The sequence below is a fragment of the Myotis daubentonii genome, chromosome 18 (assembly GCF_963259705.1).
Source record: "Myotis daubentonii chromosome 18, mMyoDau2.1, whole genome shotgun sequence".
NCBI lineage: Eukaryota > Metazoa > Chordata > Mammalia > Chiroptera > Vespertilionidae > Myotis > Myotis daubentonii.
The window spans coordinates 3,973,323-3,994,116 of NC_081857.1; the positions used below are offsets into that span (position 1 = coordinate 3,973,323).

At 54.7% G+C, this 20,794-nt stretch overlaps 1 protein-coding gene across 1 annotated transcript in view; it reads left to right on the top strand.

The window, feature by feature from the left end:
• RCSD1 (RCSD domain containing 1) overlaps positions 1 to 20,570 on the top strand; it is a 47,239-nt gene extending 26,669 nt beyond the window's left edge. Inside the window, exons 2-6 of the mRNA XM_059673992.1 lie at positions 7,452 to 7,553; positions 11,300 to 11,371; positions 12,219 to 12,422; positions 16,372 to 16,959; positions 18,793 to 20,570. Coding sequence (XP_059529975.1) covers positions 7,452 to 7,553; positions 11,300 to 11,371; positions 12,219 to 12,422; positions 16,372 to 16,959; positions 18,793 to 18,825 — 999 coding nt within the window. The 3' untranslated portion in view covers positions 18,826 to 20,570. The remainder of the gene's footprint in view (positions 1 to 7,451; positions 7,554 to 11,299; positions 11,372 to 12,218; positions 12,423 to 16,371; positions 16,960 to 18,792) is intronic.
• The last annotated feature ends 224 nt before the right edge of the window (positions 20,571 to 20,794 follow it).

The following is a 20,794-nucleotide window of genomic DNA, read 5'->3' on the forward strand; positions in this document are numbered from 1 at the left end:
ATTGTCTGTCCATAGGCAATGCATATATGCATATAAGGTCTTTGGTTAATCTCTTCCCACTCTCTTTCCCCCTTCCCTCTGAGATTTGCCAGTCTATCCCATCTTTCCATGCCTCTGGTTCTATTTTATTCATCAGTTTATTTTGTTCATTAGATACCTTGTTCGTTTATTTTGATTTTTAAATATATACTTTATTGATGTTTTTACAGAGAGGAAGAGAGAGGGATAGAGAGTTAGAAACATTGATGAGAGAGAAACATCGGTCAGCTGCTTCCTGCACACCTCCTACTGGGGATGTGCCCGCAACCAAGGTACATGCCCTTGACCGGAATCGAACCTGGGACCCTTCAGTCCGCAGGCTGACGCTCTATCCACTGAGCCAAACCAGTTAGGGCTATTTTGATTTTTAGATTCAATTGTTCATAGACATGTATTTATTGCCATTTTATTGTTCATATTTTTTTCTTCTTCTTCCTCTTCTTAAAGAATACCCTTCAATGTTTCATGTAATACTGGTTTGGTGGTGATGAATTCCTTCAACTTTTCTTTTTCTGTGAAGCTCTTTATCTGACCTTCAATTCTAAATGACAGCTTTGCTGGGTAGAGTAACCTTGGTTGTAGGTCCTTGCTATTCATCACTCCCTTCTGGCCTGCCAAGTTTCTGTTGAGACATCAGCTGACAGTCGTTGTATGGGCACTCCCTTGTAGGTAACTAACTGCTTTTCTCTCGCTGCTTTTAAGATTCTCTCTTTGTCTTTAACCCTTGGCATTTTAATTATGATGTGTCTTGGTGTGGGCCTCTTTGGGTTCATCTTGTTTGAGACTCTCTCCATTTCCTGGACTTGTAAGTCTGTATCTTTCACCAGGTAGGGTAAGTTTTCTGCCATTATTTCTTCAAATAGGTTTTTAATCTCTTGCTTTCTCTCTTCTCCTTCTGGCACCCCATGATGTGAATGTTGGTACACTTGAAATTGTCCCAGAGGCTCCTTACTCTGTCTTCATATTTTTTTATTCTTTTTTCTTTTGGCTCTTCTAATTGGGTGTTTTTGCTTCCTTATATTCCAAATTGTTGATTTGATTCTTGGAATACTCTACTCTATTGTTGAATCCCTGTAAATTATTCTTCATTTCTGTTAGTGCTTGCTTAATTTCTGACTGGTCCTTTTTCATGTCTTCGAAATTCTCACTAACATTCTTGAAATTCTCACTAAGTCCCCTGAAGCGCTCATTAAGAGCCTTGAGCATCCTTATAACCATTGTTTTGAACTTTATATATAGTGGTTTGCTTGCTTCCATTTCATTGAGTTCTTTTTCTGGAGATTTCTTCTGTTCTTTCATTTGTGACATGGCTCTTCGTCTCAACATTTTGGCTGCTTCGCTGTGTTTGTTTCTATGTATTCGGTAGAGCTGCTATGTGTCCTGGAATTGGCAGAGTGCCCTGTAGGGCCCAATGGCTCAGGCTCCCCGGTCACCTGAGCTGCGCACTCTAGGTGCATCCCTGTATGGGCTGTGTGCTCAGTCTTGTTGTAGTTGAGCCTTGATTTCTATTGGCATCACTGGGAGGAATTGACCCCCAGGCCAATTGGCTGTGAGGACCAGATGCTACTACAGTGAAGAGCTGCTGTGCAGGAGGCATTCCTATGGAGCAGGACTTGCTTCAGTGGGGCTTTGGTGCTCTCTGAGTCTGCCCCTTGAGTGTATCACTCATGGATGGATGTATAGAGTTGTAATCTGGCCTGGTCTGAAGTTGTCCAATGGGTGCCCTGGCGCTGGGGTCGCCCAGGAGGTGCAAAGTCAACCATTGCCTGGGGCCACCCATCAAGAACTACAGAGTCATCTGCAGATGGCTGCTACTTGTATTGGGCTTGGACATGCCCACGAGAGGCCAAGCTGTAAAGCAAGACAGGCTGCTGCTAGTGCCTGGTCTTGGGCCTCTTACTGATATGCGTAGGGCATGCTGACACCAGCTGCTGCTAGTTTAAGAGGTTTTGGGAAAGTCTGAAGCCTGAACCAGGACAGGCCATTCGTTTGGAAAAGCTGCTGCAAACAGCTTGGGTGGGGCTGCAGATTGGATGTGGTGAGATCTCTGGGAGTCACCAGGACAGAGCGGTGAGCCAAGCTGATATGGCTGCCAGTTAGCTCTGCTACAGGGGAGGTCCCAGCACAGGAACAATGACCCCTGCAAGCACCCCCATCTGGGAGAAAGCTGCCCCCAGTTCTTACCCTGGTGCCAGACAATCCATTTCCTCCCCCAGTGTCCCAGGTGCCTTTCAAGCTACCGCCCCAGGGCTGGAGCTCAGAGGGACTGCGTCTGAGGAAGTCCATGTGCCGGCCTTTTAAGAGGAACTGCTGAGATTCCTGCAGCCTCCATGTCACTCAGCCACAATCCCAGCTGGTTTTTACAGCCTGAAGTTTTACTACGGGGATTCTCTTCCCAGCTCTGGAACCCTGGGTGTGGGGCTGGGATCCCTTGCTCCTCATAGGTGGCCTCTGCAGCCACGATATCCCTCCTGATTTAAAAAAATGCCACATGTGGGTGTCAGACCAGCCCATCCCTCCTCCGCCCCTTCTACTAGTCTTGAGGTGCTTTCTTCTTTGCTTCTCTAATTGTGGGACTTCTATTCAGTCAGATTTCAGTGGTTTGAATGATGGTTGTTCTGTATCTTAGCTGTGATTTTGATGCTGTGGGAGTCGGCAAGTACCACGTTTACCTGCACCACCATCTTGGTTTTCCATGCGTACAAGTCTTTATGGAGACATATGTCGTCCTCTCTTGGGAAGATACCTAGGCGTGGGATTGCTGGGTCATGCGCTTGGTGCATTGGGCTTGGACATGCCCAGGGAGGCCAATGAGAAGCTGCCAAGATATTTTTACAAGTAGTGTTCCCACCAACCATGTGTGAGCATTCCAGTCGCCCTGCAGGCTTGCCAACACTTGGTGTTGTCAGTTTATTTCATCGTGGCCATTCTTGTGCGTAGGTCGTGGCATCTCTTTGTAGACTTAATTTGTGTTTCGCTAATGACTAGTGTGCCTGTGAGCCATTCCTATTATCTTCCTTCATGAAGTGTCTGTTCAAATCCTTTGCCCGTTTTTCTCTTGGGTTGTTGGCCCTACTGTTACTAAATTTGATGGGTGCCTTTGAAACCCACAATATGCCCTCCCAAGTGCGCTGGCCTCAGAGGCGGCGTGAAGCTGTGTTTAGGAACGCAGGCTTTAGTAGACCATCTGAGCGTGGACCTAGGGAGGGAGGCAGGCGTGGGGAGCCATTGTAACAGGAGAGTCCGCAGCTGACTGGGAGGCAGGCCCAGGTCCTTGAGCAACTTGTTCTAATCTTAGAAGTTATGCCTCAGCTTTCTGCTGTGGCCTGAAGGACAAGCATCCCAGACCTCGGGGCGCGGACAGTCACTCCCACTCAGGAAGCGACGGGGACTCCTCCGGGGCCTCCGGGCAGCCCTGGTGCAGTGGCTCCCTGGGCCCAGCCCACCCCTCGGACTCACAGGGGCTTCAGTGATACCAGGTTCCTTACGGGACTGACCTACGTGAGAGGAGCACATGACAGGGAGCCCTACACTTACCCTGAGGAGCAATGGAGGGTCGGTTTACCTGCTGGCCTCAGAGCCAACCCGTCTCCATCACACCAGCCACACAGAGGCACCTTCCACTTTCCACACCCTTCCCCCCCATCCCCCCACCCCACCCCCCAAAAAAAGCCAAGCTTGGCTGGTGTGCTCAGTGGTTGAGCATCGGCCTACGAATCAGGTCACATGTCAGGGCACATGCCCAAGTTGTGGGCTCAATCCCCAGTAGGGGGCATGCAGGAGGCAGCTGATTAATGATTCTCATCATTGATGTTTCTATCTCTTTCCCTCTCCCTTCCTCTCTGAAATCAATAAAAATATATTTTAAAACAAATTTTAAAAAGCCGAGCTGTTCAGAGGCTGCTGACTTGACCCGCCCCTCCGCCTCTGCGCACCATGGGTGGGAGGAGGGAGGAGGAGAGAAAAGCAGGGCGAGCAGCCCAGCCCATTGGCGGTGGCGCCCCCAGCAGTCCCTCCAGCTCCATGCGGCCTGGCTCCTGGCCTGTGCTGAGGCTCACCCCGGTTTGTCTGCCCTTCAATCCCAAGCAGGTGCTTTGGGGTCCGTCCTGGGCCCTCTGCTCTGTCCCCTCGGTGAGGACTTTCCACACCCTGGGCTTTGGGTGAAATACTTGATGGAACAGGGAAAGAATGCCGAGTCCTGGGGAAGTTCGGGGTCCCAGGAAAGTCTGGGGCAAGGCGGGGACACCAAAGTCCTTCTCAGAACTAGGAGCACAGCCCCGGTGAGAGCAGTGCTTAGCAAACCAGTCTCGGGACTGAGCGAGCTCCCAACACCTTAGCTCGCCAGCCTGGGACCTGGGACCCAGGTGGGGTGTCCTGGGACCCTGAGGGTTAGAAGTCACACCTGCAGGAACTGCAAGGCAGAAATCCAGGCAGAGACTCACACAAGCTGAGCCCTGCCTCCCGCCCCTCCCCCACCAAAGGCTTCTCCCGCTGTGCCAGGCCACCCAGCGGCTATAGCTCCACTAGTTGTATAGCACTTTGCAGTTTGCAAAGCACCTTCAAGCACGAGTTTAATTCGTTCTGAGACCGTTAAGGAGCTCTTTAACTCAAATTACTCTGTCAACTCAATGCAAAAAATCGGCCGAGAGACAGCTGGTATCTCAAAAAACTCGTTAGTCGGGACACTCGTGAGTCAAAGCCCCACTGTACTTAACTGGTATGCATTGCTAGGCTATCAGGGGTTGAAGTCAATTATTTCATAGGTTATTCCGTTTGGCTTTCCTGTGTGACTCTGCCTGAGTTACTTGCCCTCTCTGGGCTGCAGTGAGCCCAGCTGTGAGAGGGCAATACCAGTCCTCCACACAATGGCCGAGAAGGCTCTGGAGAGTGGACTTGCTCGGCTCAGCCAGCTCTGGAACCTGCAGGCATTCTAAAGGAAGCCCATTCACTGGGCTCCAGGAAAGCACACCCGGGAGAACTGAAGTCTTCCTTTCTTTCAGCCCTAAATGCTTCCAGAAGCCTCTCGTTCCCTCGCCTCCGAGCCCCTTGCCCAGCCCCATTCGGGACAGGGAAGTCCGGGAGGCCTTTGATCCCTGCGCGGCTCTATTTTTATCTGGAATGTGTCTCCCTGCACCGCAGCCATGGGCGCCTTGAGCCGAGGTGAAGTGCACGGTCAGCAGGACCCGAGCAATAAATAGCAGCGGACGGAGAGACTGATCCGCGATGTGGGCAGGAAGTTAGACAGATGCACAGACGATCGGCGCTGTGCCAGGAGCGGCTCAGCGAGTCTCACCGTCCCTCAAGCTGCCCTCGTTCCCGGACAAGACGTTTGCCTCCTGGTGCTGCCAACGTGGGAGTGTGCTCACCGGTGCGGTCCCGTGAGCTCTGCCCGCCAGGCCCTACCCCAGGCCCGGGACACCCCGCCGTCGGTGTTATGGGGAACTCCGGTGTCTTCGCTGGAGGGGACTCCCTTGTTGAGTTTGCTGTTCAGGCTGGGAGGGGTGAGCTTGAACTAGAGCAGGACACAGTAAGAGGACCATCTCTCTCCAGAGCCTGTTCCCGGTCTGACGGCCCGTGCCCCGCAGTGTCTCCCCATCTCTAGACAAGCCTTCTTCGCAGAGCTTGGTCCGTGTCCTTAGCATCACGGCGGGAGGTTAGTGGGGTCGCATCTGCTCCTCCCGCTCCAAGGTGGCAGCACCATAGCAGGACCCCTCACATTCACTTTGGAGGGACACCCAGACCAGAAAGCGTGGAGATGCTTTTAGCATAAAAGGAGGGCCTAGACCAATGATGGCGAACCTTTTGAGCTCGGTGTGTCAGCATTTTGAAAAACCCCAACTTAACTCTGGTGCCGTGTCACATATAGAAATGTTTTGATCTTTGCAACCATAGTAAAACACTTATATTTTTGGTATTTATTTTATATATTGAAATGCCATTTAACAAAGAAAAATCAACCAAAAAAATGAGTTCGCGTGTCACCTCTGACATGCGTGTCATAGGTTCGCCATCACTGGCCTAGGGAGTGTGTGTGTGTGTGCATGTATGTATGTGTGCATCTGTGTGCATGCATGTATGTGTGTGTGCATATGCATGAATGTGTATCTGTGTGTGTGCCTGTGTGCAGTACACAGGGAGGCAGACTTGCTGCTGGAGGGACAGCCTGAGCCCAGGGAGGGGAAGATAGAGCTGGACCAAACCCTGTGTCTGGGCAGCAGCTTGCCCGGAGAGGGAGTCTGAAGTCTGTGCAATAAATGCCATCATCCTGGTCACAACAACAGAGGCCTAATGTCTCTGAGACCAGACGTTTAAAAACATGATTAAAACCAGGTGGTTATGTGAGCCGCGTGTGACCTCACAGACGTGGGGTGGCCATTTCCAGCGCTCGCTGACTCACCCATGTGTCTGTGACAAATGACCCACGGGAGTGAGCGGAGTCCAGGGTGCATCTTGGCCTCTTCAGGGAGCCTGCAGGCCCCTTTGGGGGGACGGTCACTGTAACCCGATGACCTCCCTGGAGGCAGAGCAGGGCAGGGACCAGCCTACTCCTTCCACGAAAAGGAACATGGTGGGGGGCGGGGGGGGGGGAGGTGAGTCTCCCAGTGAGGACCCTGTGGTGGGAGTGACATCGCATGCTACCCCACCGGCCTCGCCAAGGGCTCCGGGAAGGGCCCCGTCGCCCGAAGTGGTGACAACCCTTCTAGAGGCCTGTCCTGCACTTTCCATAGGAAAGCATTTCATCCACAGACACTTCTGGGGGCTGCGCTGCTACTGTCCTTGTCACTAAAGGCCTTGCCCGCAGCCACTGATGTAGCAGCACACGGGACAGCTCACGGTCGAGTCCAGCAGACAGGGCCTCCTCCGCCAGGCTGCCTGTGCTCATGTTGGGCGTTTATTAATTCGACAAATAGCTACTGAGCACGTCACCATCCGCACACCTGGTGACGTGAGGGGATGAGGTCATACACGCATGGGAAGCTCAGCGAGGGCACCGGTCAACCATTTCATACACTTGAAAGCCCCCTCTCCAGTGCCTGCCACCAGCACCCCTTTCCACGACCCCCTGTGGCCAGTGCTGTCAGTAATACAACGGAATGAAGGCCCGTCTGCCTCCCAGACCCCTGGGCTCCTCCAGGACAGGGCCCGGCTGTATTTCCCTCAGCTCCCCAGGGCCACCCAGGGCCCAGCACATCGTAAACATTCACTACATGTGGCAGATTGAGTGTTGCTATTGTTTTAATCTTTGCATGTAGGAGCCAATTGCAAAATGCAGTTCAAAGATCTCATGGTCACCACCTCTGGCTGTGGCCACAGAACAGGTGCCGGCATGGCCCTGGCATGGCCCCAGCGTCGGTGCTGAGCTGAGCCAGTGCCCGGCTCCCATTAACCGCCGCTTCCCCTTGTTTTGCCAGGAAAGACCCGCGGAGACCAACGCCAATGTGGACAACTCGGCGTCCCCCTCGGTGGCCCAGCTGGCCGGGCGGTTCAGGGAGCAGGCAGCCGCGGCGAAGGAGGTGAGTCAGGCGGCTCGCAGCGCTGCTCTGGGAGGGGGCTGGCGGAAGGGGAAGTCTGGGTCAGGCCCAGAGCAGAGGGAGGGAGGGAGGAAGCGTGGTAATTACCAAATTAGGAAGAGAAGCCACAGAGGGTCCCCAGCATGTGAGGAATGTCGTGGCCACTGCTGGGCCAGGCAGGATCTCCCAGCAGCGAGGCCTCCACGCCGGGCGGGGGGAGCGGGGCCAGAGCCACCCACAGGCCAGCGGAGGTGGGGTCTGGGTCCCGGCCGCCTCCATCACCCACTGATAGAGACCTGGTCGTGCCGGCTGTGCCAGGCCCAGGTTGGTCAGAATAAAGACCTCCCCGCTGGCTCCTGCCTGGAGCTCAGGATTCCCAGCGAGGAAGCAGGAAACCAGAGTCGGGAAAGGGAAGGGACCCAGTGGCCAAGGGGTTCTGGAAGGATCCTGCTGGAGAGGACAGTGTGAAAAAGTGTCAGGTGGAGATTCACACTAGGGTTTCCTGAGCGCCCAGTCTCACGTGCTCACTGGAAGGGGGAAGGGCACCTGAGTGGGAGGTTCACAGGCCCCTGGGGCCCGCGAGGGCGCACTCGTCAGGCTGTTTCAGGCGCATTTATTTTGCGCTTTTGTTTTCTGGTCTGAGAAAGCCGTCCATCATTTCTAGACACAAGGGAATGGCATAAAGGGCAAGGAAGATGGTATTGGTCAGAGGTGCTGGCGGTGCCTGGAGCTGGGCGTGGGTGTGGTCTGGGGACATTTCAGGCCAGTGGCTGCAGCAGGCGAGGGTCCCGCAGCCTGGTGGGAACGGGAACCGGGGCTGACTGCGTGTGGGTGGCGGGAAGCGGAATTCACTGACCCAGCTAAGGCCAGTCTCAAGGACACACCACCCCTGCCGCCATCCTTTCCTCCTCCCTGGCATCCCTGAAGCCGCTTCCACTTCCTCCTCCTCCCTGTTGCCTGACTTGCTCTCTCTCTGTGTGTCTGTCCATCACTCTCCCGCCCTCCAGATGCCAGCCAGTAAGCCTGCCAGGAGGAAACCGCCCTGCTCCCTCCCCCTGTTCCCCCCCAAGGTAGAGCTGGGCCAGAACGGAGAGGAGGTAAGTGCGGGGAGACGCTGAGTATGTTTTCCTCCTCCTTCTCACAGGAAGGGAGGCAAAATCATCACCCTCAGACCCCTGTGCAGGCAAGGACCCCCTTGTAGACTCAGGGATGAACTTCCTGCATCCTTGTCTGACAATGAGGCTTGGTCCATGCCCCCCTACTGAGCCTTGTTTGTGATCCGTCAGGGGCAGGGATGCTGTTTTTCAAGCCTGGGAATTTCAGCAGAGAGAGCAGGCCCTGTGGTTTCACCCCACCCCCACCCCCATCCAAGGGCCCCGAGAGTCATGCTTGCCCCCCAGGTCTGACCTACACGGTCTCCCATGCAGAGACGCGCCTGGAGGGAGGGCTGTGCTTAACCTCAGGCAGAACTGTACCGTGGGAATCCCGACAGGCCACTGCTCTGACCATTGAAGCAACCCAGAGCGCACAGGGGGCTCGCTGCCCTCAGAGGGAAATCGCCCACGTTACCAACACAGGGGAGGCCCTGGTGTCATAGGTCACCCCAGGCAGGGAGGCAGGACCCAGTCGGCCCCTCGGTTCCTAGTGTGCAGTGCCTTGTCTGCCCAGAGACGGGCTGAAAACACTTCCGTCTGAATAATCAGGCTCCTAACTTCTAGACGTCACTAGAATGTCCTATACGGACATAGAAACACCCATATTGCGGGTGGACCCTGGCTTTTCTCCACCACCACCTCCCCCCACCTCCCTTCCCCAACCACTTGCCTGGAGCTGCTTACGTGGTAAAGGAAATGCTGCCCCCTGCTGCCGTTCGCAGGAACTGCACTGGTGGCAGATGTATTCCTGGAGCGGTCTTTCAAGGGCACTTGGGTCTTGCATTAGCAGCTATTTAGAATCCTGCTTTGCAGTTCAATTCAAATCAACAAGCATTTCGTGGATCCTGAGCTGGGTTCCCAGGCCTGTGCTATGGCAAAGGGGCCGGGTTTATTAAATTTCCACTCTCTTCAGAACGTCGTGGTCAGCTGGGGAGAAGGGGTCACAGGACGTAAGGGAGGCTTTGTCAGCAGCATCGTAGCTGCCATTTCTACAACAGCATCTTCAGAAACACCGGCTCCTGGGAAATGTCACCTTAAAGCACAGAGATTAAGGACAGCCCAGCCTGGGCTGGAAGCTCTTGTGCTCGCCATGGACACGAGTTCCTCGAAAGACCGCTCTAGGAATACATCTGGGTGTGAACTCACGGGCCAGGGCACCCTGGAGCTGGAGGGCGGGGCCCTTAGACTCGCTGACTCCACCTGCTGCTGGACCCTGGCCGAGGCGGGGCAGCCCGTGCTCCTGTCTGAAGCCGAATGAGAAGGGGCGGGGGCTCCTGGGTCCTGGCCAGTGACTGTTCTCGCAGCCCCTCCCCTGAGTGCTGGGCCTTACAAAGGTCCCAGGAGCTCAGAGTCCATCTCCTCCTTCCTTTGCTGAAATACAGCCGCCTCACTCAAAACACTCAGACCTCTAGGGGCTGGTGCTATTCTTCCCATGATGCAGGACAATCAGAACATGGAGTGAGGGGTAGGGACTAGGTGTTAGGCTCCTGTAGCTGCCTCGGCCTCTGTCCGACAACACGAAGTGTCTCCTCCTCCTCCTCCACCTCCTCCTCCTCCTCCTCTTCCTCCTCCTCCTCCTCCCCCTCCCCCTCCTCTTCCTCCTCCTCCTCCTCCTCTTCTTCCTCCTCCTCCTCCCCTCCTCTTCCTCCTCCTCTTCCTCCTCCTTCCCCTCCTCTTCCTCCTCCTCCTCCTCCTCCTCCTCCTCTTCCTCCTCCTCCTCCCCCTCCTCTTCCTCCTCCTCCCCCTCCTCTTCCTCCTCCTCCTCCTCCCCCCCTCTTCCTCCTCCTCCCCCTCCTCTTCCTCCTCCTCCTCCTCCCCCTCCTCTTCCTCCTCCTCCTCCTCCCTTCATTTTTCTTCTTCATCATCATCGCCATCATTCCTACATGTGAGGATGAATATATCTGTGGAGCCAGACTCAGTTGTAGGGATTTTGCACAAAACAGAAAGGAGTTCATCTTTTTGGATAACATCAAATCAAAGCAAGATAAGATTTCTACATCCATTCATCGCAAAAATATCTTCACCTAACAGCGTGCAACTTCATGCAACCAGCATAAAGCCTGGAATGTGGTAGATGCTCCATAAATGTCTCTTCATCAAAATGAATATTCAGTGCTTTGGAAAATGATAATTTTTTTGTGGGATTTTCCAAATACCACTAGTTCAAGGGGGGAATTTCCAAAATACCTGTCAGGTTTCACTCCTGGTCGGTGGTTTCTTGTTTTGTTTGTGACCAACGGAATGGGGTTATTTTGTCCTTTCTCTTTGAAATTCCCTCTGAGTATTGTTGAAGGTCATGAGGTACAGAGAAGTCCCCTCTCAGGCACCGTCTGTTCCCTCGAAATGAACATGAGATTATCTTGCTGGTACAGGAGACCTCCTGTATTTTGGGCGTCTGTCCTGCCTGCTCTGATCCTGCTTAGGGAGGGATGGGGTGGGGGGAAGTCCGCCTCCCCAGGCCCTGGGGTGGGGGGGATGTGGGCCTCCAAAGCTGAGTGACACCAACTCCCCTCCTCCACCTGTGGCTTCTGGGCTCCAGAACCCCGCCTCCCTCCACCCCACTCATTCGGTTGTTTTGGTCCGTTTGCTCTGCAGAAATCACCACCCAACACAAGCCACCTTCCCAAGGTGAAGGTGAAGAGCTCTCCTCTGATCGAGAAGCTTCAGGTGAGTGCAGCGACCTCTTCCCCAACATCTGCATGTCCGTTGTCACCTGGAGAGTTGACCTCCGACCACCAGCTAGGGACCAAATTGCCCTGGAGGACGAGGGCTCCACCTGGAGCCAAAGGGCCAAAGCGAGGTCCCCGTCAAGCATGCGCTCCGGTAGCCGACACCTAGCAGTGCTGATGGAGAATGGAGCGTCCCAAGGGTCCTCCGGGAAAAGGGCATGACCGTGCAGGAGACACTCCCGGAACCGCCGGGCCCTCTCCCCCAAGGCCTGGAGGCAGCCACCAACCATGCCAGCCTAACGCAGGCTGCAATCCGGCTGCTGGCCCTGGACGCCCGACCCCTCCACCCATCACCGTGCGCCCAGAGCCGAGCAGACTTCCCCGGGAAGTAGATGAAGCGCACGTCGGGGCTGGGGAGCTCACAGCCTAGGTGGGAGACAAGATTTTCCCATGCGACATAGCAAAGCCGTGTGGGAGCGTAAATACCAGAGCTCTCCATTGTAACTGCCTGGCTCCTGCCTAGACCTGGGTTCCTCTCCGTGGCATCGCCTGGGCTGGCTCCTTTCCTTGCGCGGGCGGGGCTGCCTTGTGCATTGAAAGATGATCAGCAGCGTCCCTGGTCCCTTCCCACGAGATGCCAGTAGCACTTTCCCGCAAGTGGTGACAACAAAAAATGTCTCCAGACATTGCCAATGACCTCCTGGGCACAGAATCGCCCACCCCCACCCCAGGTGCCCTACCACTCTGGAATTCTGGAGCTAGGCAAGGCCAGGTAAACCAAAGAGCTAGAGTAGAAACTCACCTTCTCCCGCCCCGATTTGAAATGTCTCATCTCCTCTCAACAGGCCAACCTAGCCTTCGACCCCGCCGCCCTGCTGCCTGGGGCCTCACCCAAGAGCCCTGGCCTCAAGGGCGCAGTGTCACCATTTCACAGCCCACCTTCCACGCCCAGCAGCCCCGGCGTGCGGTCTCGGGCCAGCGAGCCAGAGGAGGTGCCCATCAGCTTCGACCAGCCTCCAGAGGGCAGCCACCTGCCCTGTTACAACAAGGTACTGCCTGGGTCCGGAGTCTGTGGAAACGTGGGCACTGGACGTTCCTGAACCAGGTCTACCCTGTGGTTGCCCCGGAGAGAGGAGGGCACATTGGAGCCGTGGTCAGGACTGGTTATCACAGGAGGAAACGTCCCTGAGCCGGGGTCATCCCTCTCCCTGCCTGCCTGTCTCCGCTCCCGTGTAACTGTCACCAGAAAGGCAGGCTTAGGGTGGCGAGCACTCTCTTTGGTGGAAGGAGCGTGGGCACTTGGGACTGAGCCCACCTGCACAGAGTTCTGTCAAAGCTGAAAACCAAAGCTAAAGACCTGGTCAGTGACTGGGCAGGATCGCTAGGACTTGAAAACACCCTGCTCTGGCCTGGTGTGACGACTCCTACGTGCCCAGTATGGGCTCAAAGCAATTGTTTTTGCGGTAGGAATTCTTGCCCCAGATACAGACCATCCAGACTGGTCCCTCTGCCGAAAGCTGTTTGGCCGGCTGGTTTCCACAGATGCTGCCCCCATACTCCGTGCTCCTTTTCATTGGCTCCCTGGCCCTACCAGGAGGTGGTAAGTTTCAGAGACACAGTGCAAGCAGGTGCCCAAAAAATGTGGGGCGGAGCCAGGCAGGGGCTAATGCCAGGGCATGGCATTGGGTGTGACTTTGCAACTAGGGATGGAGGGAGTGGCACCTTCGGGGCCATTCCAGAAAATCTATCTGGGAAAAAGGTCAAGTGTGTAGAAACGGGTGGGGCCCAAGGAAGCAAACTGGTGTGTAGAGGTGATGGGCGGGCTTGAGCCTGCTGGCTGCGAGTCAGGAGATCCTGCAGCCCAAGGTGACAGGCAGAGGGGCCCAGAGGACAGGCTTGTCTCTCACAGGTGTGATAGGGAGTAGGGGCAGGGAAGGAGGCGCTGGCACCTGGTCATATACCAGGCTTCAGTGCTCTGACGGCAGCAAGGGAGCAGGAGAGATTAGTTCTGAGACCTCCTGGCCGTGAGGCCTGGGCCCTGATCCCCTGCAGGGCTGGCCTCCTGTGGTCTCAGGAAAGGCCTGGGAAGCCTTCTAAACCACAGTATTCATTCCAAACCCCTGAGATGGAATTAGGGTTGACCACTACCAAAATGAAAGTCAGTAGGAAAATAAAATTTATGACAATAAGGTTCAATTGACGTCATTAAAGGCCACATCCCTTGAGTGGAGTCAGGCATAAACATTTCCAGGGAACTTCTGACGAAGTCCGGAGGGCCATGGTGAGTCCCAACCTCAGGTCCACATGCTTCCCGGGGAGGAAAGGGCCTGCACCCGCTCTGCTGGGCGCTCCCGAGACACAGCTTCTGGTCACGGTGATGCCCAGAAAGGAAAGACCTGGCTGCTCAGCTCTCCCAGGGCCACCCAGCCTTGTGTGGACAGGAAGGGTCGAGCTGGGGGAAGGGAGGAAGCTGGTCACCAGCTCTGCCCCTCTGAGGTTGCTGTGCCAGGGCTGGGCCACCAGCAGGCCCCAACCCTCTTCTCTGTTGGGTTTACCTTTGTCAAAGTATAATCTTCAAAACATTAAAACATGTCTCATGCAAAACAGGTATCAATTTTATCCTCAATGTATGAGGAAACCTGCAAGATGGTGAAGCTCATTCAAAGAACATTAGAAGAGGGATAGAACCAAGATGGCAGCGTAGGTAAACGTGGTACCCACCGGCTCCCACAACCACATCAAAATTACAACTAAAATACAAAACAACCATCATTCAGAACCACCTGAAATCTGGCTGAATGGAAGTCCTACAACTAGAGAAGTAAAGAAGAAAGCACATTGAGACTGGTGGGAGGGGCAGCGGTGTGAACCGGGCTGGTCTGACACCGATCTGTGGCCCCAGGCAGTGGCTGACTTTGCACCTCCTGGGAGGCCCAGAGCCAGTGCATCCAGTGGACGGCTTCAGACCACACCAGATTACAACTCTACACATCCATCCATGAGCGATACACTCAAGGGGAAGATTCAGGGAGCATCAAAGCCCCACTCAAGCAAGTCCTGCTCCATAGGGTGTCTCCTGCACAGCAGTTCTTCTACTGTAGCTGCAACTGGTCCTCACAACTGGCCTGGGGGTCAGTTCCTCCCAATGACACTAACAGCAATCAAGGCTCAACTGCAACAAGACAGTGCATACATCCCACACCAGGGGGCACCTAGAGTGTGCAGATCAAGTGACTGGGGAGGCTGAGCCACGGGGCCCTACAGGACGCCTACTACACAACGCCACTCTACCAATTCCAGGAGACAGAGAAGCTTTAACTAATACACAGAAACAAACACAGGGAAGCAGCCAAAATACGGAGACAAAGAGCCATGTCACAAATGAAAGAACCAAAGAAATCTCCAGAAAAAGAACTCAATGAAATGGAAGCAAGCAAACCACTAGATACAGAGTTCAAAACAATGGTTATAAGGATGCTCAAGGCTCTTAATGAGCGCTTCAGGGGACTTAGTGAGAATTTCAAAGAAATTAGTGAGAACATCAAAGACATAAAAAAAGGACCAGTCAGGAATGAAGGGTACACTAACAGAAATGAAGAATAACTTACAGGGAATCAACAATAGAGGAGAAGATGCTGATAATCAAATCAACGATTTGGAATATGAGGAAGCAAAAAACACCCAAGCACAAGAGCCAAAAAAAAAAAAATTAATAATAATAATAATAATAATATATGAAGATAGTGTAAGGAGCCTCTGGAACAACTTCCAGTTACCAGCATTCGAATCATGGGGGTGCCAGAAGGAGAAGAGAGAAAGCAGGAGATTAAACACCTATTTAAAGAAATAATGACAGAAAACTTCCCCTACCTGGTGAAAGAAATAGATTTACAAGTCCAGGAAGTGCAGAGATTCCAAAACAAGATGAACCCAAAGAGGCCCACACCAACACACATCATAATTAAAATGCCAAAGGTTAAAGACAAAGAGAGAATCTTAAAAGCAGCAAGAGAAAAGCAGTTAGTTACCTACAAGGGAGTGCCCATATGACTGTCAGCTGATGTCTCAACAGAAACTTGGCAGGCCAGAAGGGAGTGATGAATAGCAAGGACCTACAAGCAAGATTACTCTACCCAGCAAAGCTGTCATTTAGAATTGAAGGTCAGATAAAGAGCTTCCCAGACAAGAAAAAGCTAAAGGAGTTCATCATCACCAAACCAGTATTACATGAAATGTTGAAGAGTATTCTTGAAGAAGAAGAAGAAGAAGAAGAAGAAGAAGAAGAAGAAGAAGAAATATGAACAATGAAATGGCAATAAATACATATCTATGAACAAATGAATCTAAAAATAAACAAAAAAAGGAATCTAAGGGACAAAATATACTGATGAATAAAATAGAACCAGAGGCATGGAAACATGGAACAGACGGACGAATCTCAGAGGGAATGGGGGGGGAGGGGGTAAGAGGGGGAAAGGTTAACCAAGGAACTTACATACACATATGCGTCACCTACGGACACAGCCAATAGGGTGGTGAAGGCCTAGGGCAGGGTGGCAACCGGGTGGGGGGGGGGGGCAGTGGGGGATAAAAGGAGGACATCTGTAATACTCTCAAAAATAAAGATTAAAAAAAAAAAGAGCATTCGAAGAACTGTTTATTTAGAGGCAATTGAAAAAACCAAGGTTGGAATAAAATGGCTAAATTAGGCACCTAACCAATGACTGCTTGCTGGGCAAGGAAGTCCTGGCTACACTCTTCACTGGGTGGGAAGGCAGCACCTTCCCAGAGGCTGCGGGGTTTCACAGCCCCGGGCGGGCCGGTGGGATGGGCGGGATGGGCGGGATGGGTGGGATGGGCGGGCTGGGCGGGCCGGTGGGATGGGCGGGGTGGGCGGGCCGGCCCGCTCCCGGGAAGCCGCGGTCCCCGGGCCGCCGGAACCGAGTTTCCTCCTTGGCCGGCTGCCGGTTCGGTAACTCTCCTTGTATCTTCTTCCAGGTGCGCACCAGGGGCTCCATAAAGCGGCGCCCCCCGTCGCGGCGGTTCCGCAAGTCGCAGTCGGAGTTCGGGGAGCTGGGCGATTTCCGGGCGCCGGAGCCGGCCCAGGAGAACGGGGCCCGGGAGGAGGCCGGGGACCAGGCGCTCCCGCCCCAGAGCCCGGCCCCGGGCTCCCCTCCGCCCGGCGAGGAGGCGGGACGGGGCGCCAGCCGGACCCCGGGGTCCCCCGAGGGGCCCCCTCTGAGGAGGACGCCCAGCAGGACGGACCCGCAGGAGGGGGAGGCCCGGGCCCCCGAGGAGGCCGCGCCCCCGGCCCCGGGCGCCGAGGAGAGCGGGTGCGGGGGCCCCGCGGAGGCCGGGCCGGCGGCGGAGCAGAGGGAGGAGGCCGGGGAGCCCGCACAGCAGGGCCCGGACACGCAGCGGCCGGAGGCGGGGGCTGGGGGGCAGGGGAGCCCCCGGAGCCCCCCTGGCGGCGCGGAGGGCAGCCTCGCCCCCGCAGAGGGCAGCGGCGAGGAGGAGCACCAGGAGGGGGCTGCCCAGGAGCCCGGCTGCACCCCCAGGACCAGCCGCGAGGGCCCCGATTCCGAGGTAGGTGGCTCTGCCCGCGGCTCCTCCCCTGATGGGCGGGACTCGGACCCCTGTCCCCCCCCCCCTCCCCGTCCCCCCATTTCCCGGCCGTTCCCAGGACACCTGTGCGCCGCGCTGTGCGCCCTAAGCAGGGGTTAGACTAGGGGCGTCCGATGTGGTGGCTCTTCTGTTTCTCCTCCCTCCTCCTCCCCTGCTCACCCCCTTCTGCCTGCAAACATGCCCCCGCCCCGTCCCTCTTGTGTTCCCGGCGACCTCTCTCTGAGCAGCTCACCGATGCCCACCCAGCCACCAAAGACCAATGGCCGCTTGTCACCCTCCCCTCCGCCTCCCACCCGCCCTGACCCCTCCCGCCGGCCCCTCCCCCTCTGTCTGGGGAGGAGTCCCGCCTGCTGACCTGGCCGCTCCTCGGGCTCCCACTGCCTGGCGGCAGCCGCTACTGACCGCTGGGCCCCGGCCTCACCGCCACCTGCTGGCGACTCCGACTGCTCAGCACCGGCCTGGCTCCCAGGCATCCAGTCCCCACGCCCCGCGCCCCCAGAGCCACACTCATCTATTCACTCAAGACTTCCTGTGCATATGCAGCTGAAACCCAGCCCCTTTGCCAGCCTCCCTGTTCCTGCCCCTGACGTACTGGCTCCTGTCTCTCTGTCACCCTCTCCACCCGCCCATCCACAGGCAGGCAGTCCATTGGTCTTCCTAAGTCTCCCACTGAGGGCCTTTGGTCTCTCCTCCTCACCACTGCCGGGCCCCATGTTATCCATCCCCTCATCTCCACAGTCACAGCCTCCTCAGAGTCCTGGTCTCCAGGCCCACCAGTGCACCGGCACCTCATTCACCTTCCGAATGCCAGCTCGATGCCTGCTCTCCTGCCCACACCTCCCTGTCCTTTGGTTACCTGAGTTCATGTTTCTCTGCAAGCTGACCTTTCCTGGGGTCCCCAGTCTTCACCGTCCCCCATGACAGGGCCCAGGGCTCCATCCTTCCCCACCTACCATTCCATAATAGGCAATGGCCATCTCACCAGCTCCTGCCGGTCCTGCCCCAGATCCCCCTGCACACCAGCCAGATGCTCTGGGCAGCGGGGGCCACCTGGAGCCCGCCTACCGCCCCTCGTTCTCCACGGGCACTCCCTGATTGCCCGGGGTCAAACGCCCCAGCTGCTTGCACACTTTCCACTCAGTGCAGTCCATGAGGATGGCCCACGCCACACTGTGGATCCGTCCGTAAGCCTCTCCGCGTCTCAGCTGGAAACTGATGAGGCCCGAGCAGCTCCTAACACATGGGGAGCTGACAGCGGTGCTCCCACAAGTGCTCCATCAATAGCTGGCTTCCTGGCCTTCCCTCCAGGGCCAGTCTTTTCTTTCCAGTTCTTTCTGTTCGTTTCCTTTTCTGAGCAGTGTTTCAGGACAGTGAACTTGAGTGGGAATGTGCGAGTAGGTAAGAAGTAGGGCAGGGAGGACGTGAGAAGCCAGGCATCAAAGAAGAGGCGGCATCACCTCATTGTTGAGGGCTTAAGGCTTAAGCTCTGGTCCCTGGGTTTAAGTCCTGACTCCACCGATTGCTAGCTGTGTGACCTAGGGGAAGTCACTTGACCTCTCTGGGCCTTCATTGCCCCATCTATGAAACAGAGGTAATAGAAGCATCTGAGTCATATCGCTTTGGTGAAGAGTACATGAGTTGACACATGTAAAAGACACATCAGGTACATGGCATCATTATTACTATTGCTACTACGGTTGCGATTGTTGTCTGATCTGGCATCCCTGAGGAGACGGCTGGTGTCAGGATTGCCCCACTCTCCTCCCAATTCATTCTTTCCTCCTCCGCTCACAGGACAACACTCCTGTCCAGGACACGAGGATGTAAAGAGGAAGCCCTGTGCTGGGCAGCGAAGGGGCTAGAGACAGCTCCTCCAAAGTAGCAGCCGCAATGGTAGCAGCAAATGAGACGTCAGCAGCGGACTGCGGGCAGGAGTCCACCTGAAGACACGGGTCGTGCTTCCTGGCCTCCACCCCTGCCCGGCAGAGACTGGGGCTGAGGGCAGCAGATTTTATCAGCTTGCGTTTGTGTTATTTGATGGACTTGGTTTAGAAAACAAAAACAAAACACTTATTTAAAACAATTTGCAAGAGTGACTACTCCCTGGGGATACTGGTCAACCCCTGGGTCCAGACACTGTCCACTCGCACCCACCCCTGCGCTGACCTCGGGACGGACTCTGACTGAGCTGATCGGGTTGTGTGTAAAGTGCTAGCCTTTTACTGCCCGAAAGTTTTTACCTGCTCTAATGTAAGCAAAACCCAATTTCAGGTGGCCAGAAACGAAAAAGAAAATAGTATTGCTGAAAATGTGAATCCTGCGACAAAAAGACCTTAAATTGTGCCAAGACCCCGAGACAGCCTTCCAGCAGGGCCCAGATGTGAACTAGCCAGTCAGCTCTTAAAACACTGGACTAGGGTCCTAGCTTGTTTGGCTCAGTAGATAAAGGTCCCGGTTTCAATTCCAGCTAAAGGCACATGTCCAGGTTCTCGGCCCTCAGTGCGGGGCATGCAAGAGGCAGCCAACCAATGACTCTCATCATTGATGTTTCTATCTCTCTCCCTCTCCCTTCCTCTCTGAAATCAATAATATATATATATATACACACAAAACATATATATATATATATATATTAAAACAAAACAAAAACAAAACACTGAACTAGGAGAGATAATCATAGAAACAAAAAACAGTGCATCTGTGCCGGCAGCAGGAGCTTTTGTGGTTTCCTAGGTGCCTTCTGTCGGGAGGAGGAAGCGGCAGGGAGCAGATCCCGTGGACAGGCCTCCGTGGACAGGCCGATCCAGTAGGTCTCTGGGCTCTGCTGTAGCTCCCCATCCTGAAAGCAGACCAGTGCGGACGATGCTTGCCCGCTGATTCATCCAGGGAGGCCTTGAGCCGTTCCTGGGAGATGCCTTGAGCGCTGGGATGTGCAAACTACATAATAAAAACGCCCTCCCCGGCTTCCCTGGGAAGCCCAGCTCTCCTGCTGCCTCCTGAGGGCTGGCGGGTCTTCAGTCCATTCTCACGTAGCTCTTGCTGTCTGCTCTGTGGAGGGGACCGGAGGCTTTGCAAGGACGGGGCCTGACTCCCCACTCCTTGGCTCAGAGCCTCTCCCCCATAATGCACTCCTGCTGAAAGATGTTAATCCAAATAAACGTTTCATCGTTAGGCTTGGGCCTTATGAGTTCAGTCACTCAGCAGCTGAGTCTGTTATTTCTCTGGAGGTCTGTGATACCACACACTCTCCTCCAACTTCAAAAATCATCTCCCAGGTGAAGAGGCCTTACTTCACCGCTGGTACCTCAACTTCCATCCCATTCACAGTTCTCCTAACTCCAGGATAGTGTTAATATTTGGGATATTGTTTTTCAAAACTTTAAAAATATAATGCATTTTCTAAAACATGTAACCTAGTGAGGACTGGTGCTGTAATAAGACTTGTATTTTAGAACTCTGCTGGAGCCATGGAGTGTCTATGAAATATCTTTGTCTCTATCTGTCATCCATCATCTACCTATCCAGCCATTGACAGAGATGTATCCCCCCTGAACAATACATGGTTTTATTTATATGTGTCTTTGGGTCATTTGTACACTCACACACAGCGCCAGGTAAGAATTCTGTGAATGGCCCTAGCCAGTTTGGCTCAGTGGATAGAGCATGGGCCTGTACACTGAAGGGTCCCAGGTTTGATTCTGGTCAAGGATACATGCCCAGGTTGCAGGCTTGATCCCCACCCAGTAGGGGGCAGCCAATCAATGATTCTCTCTCATCACTGATGTTTCTATCTCTT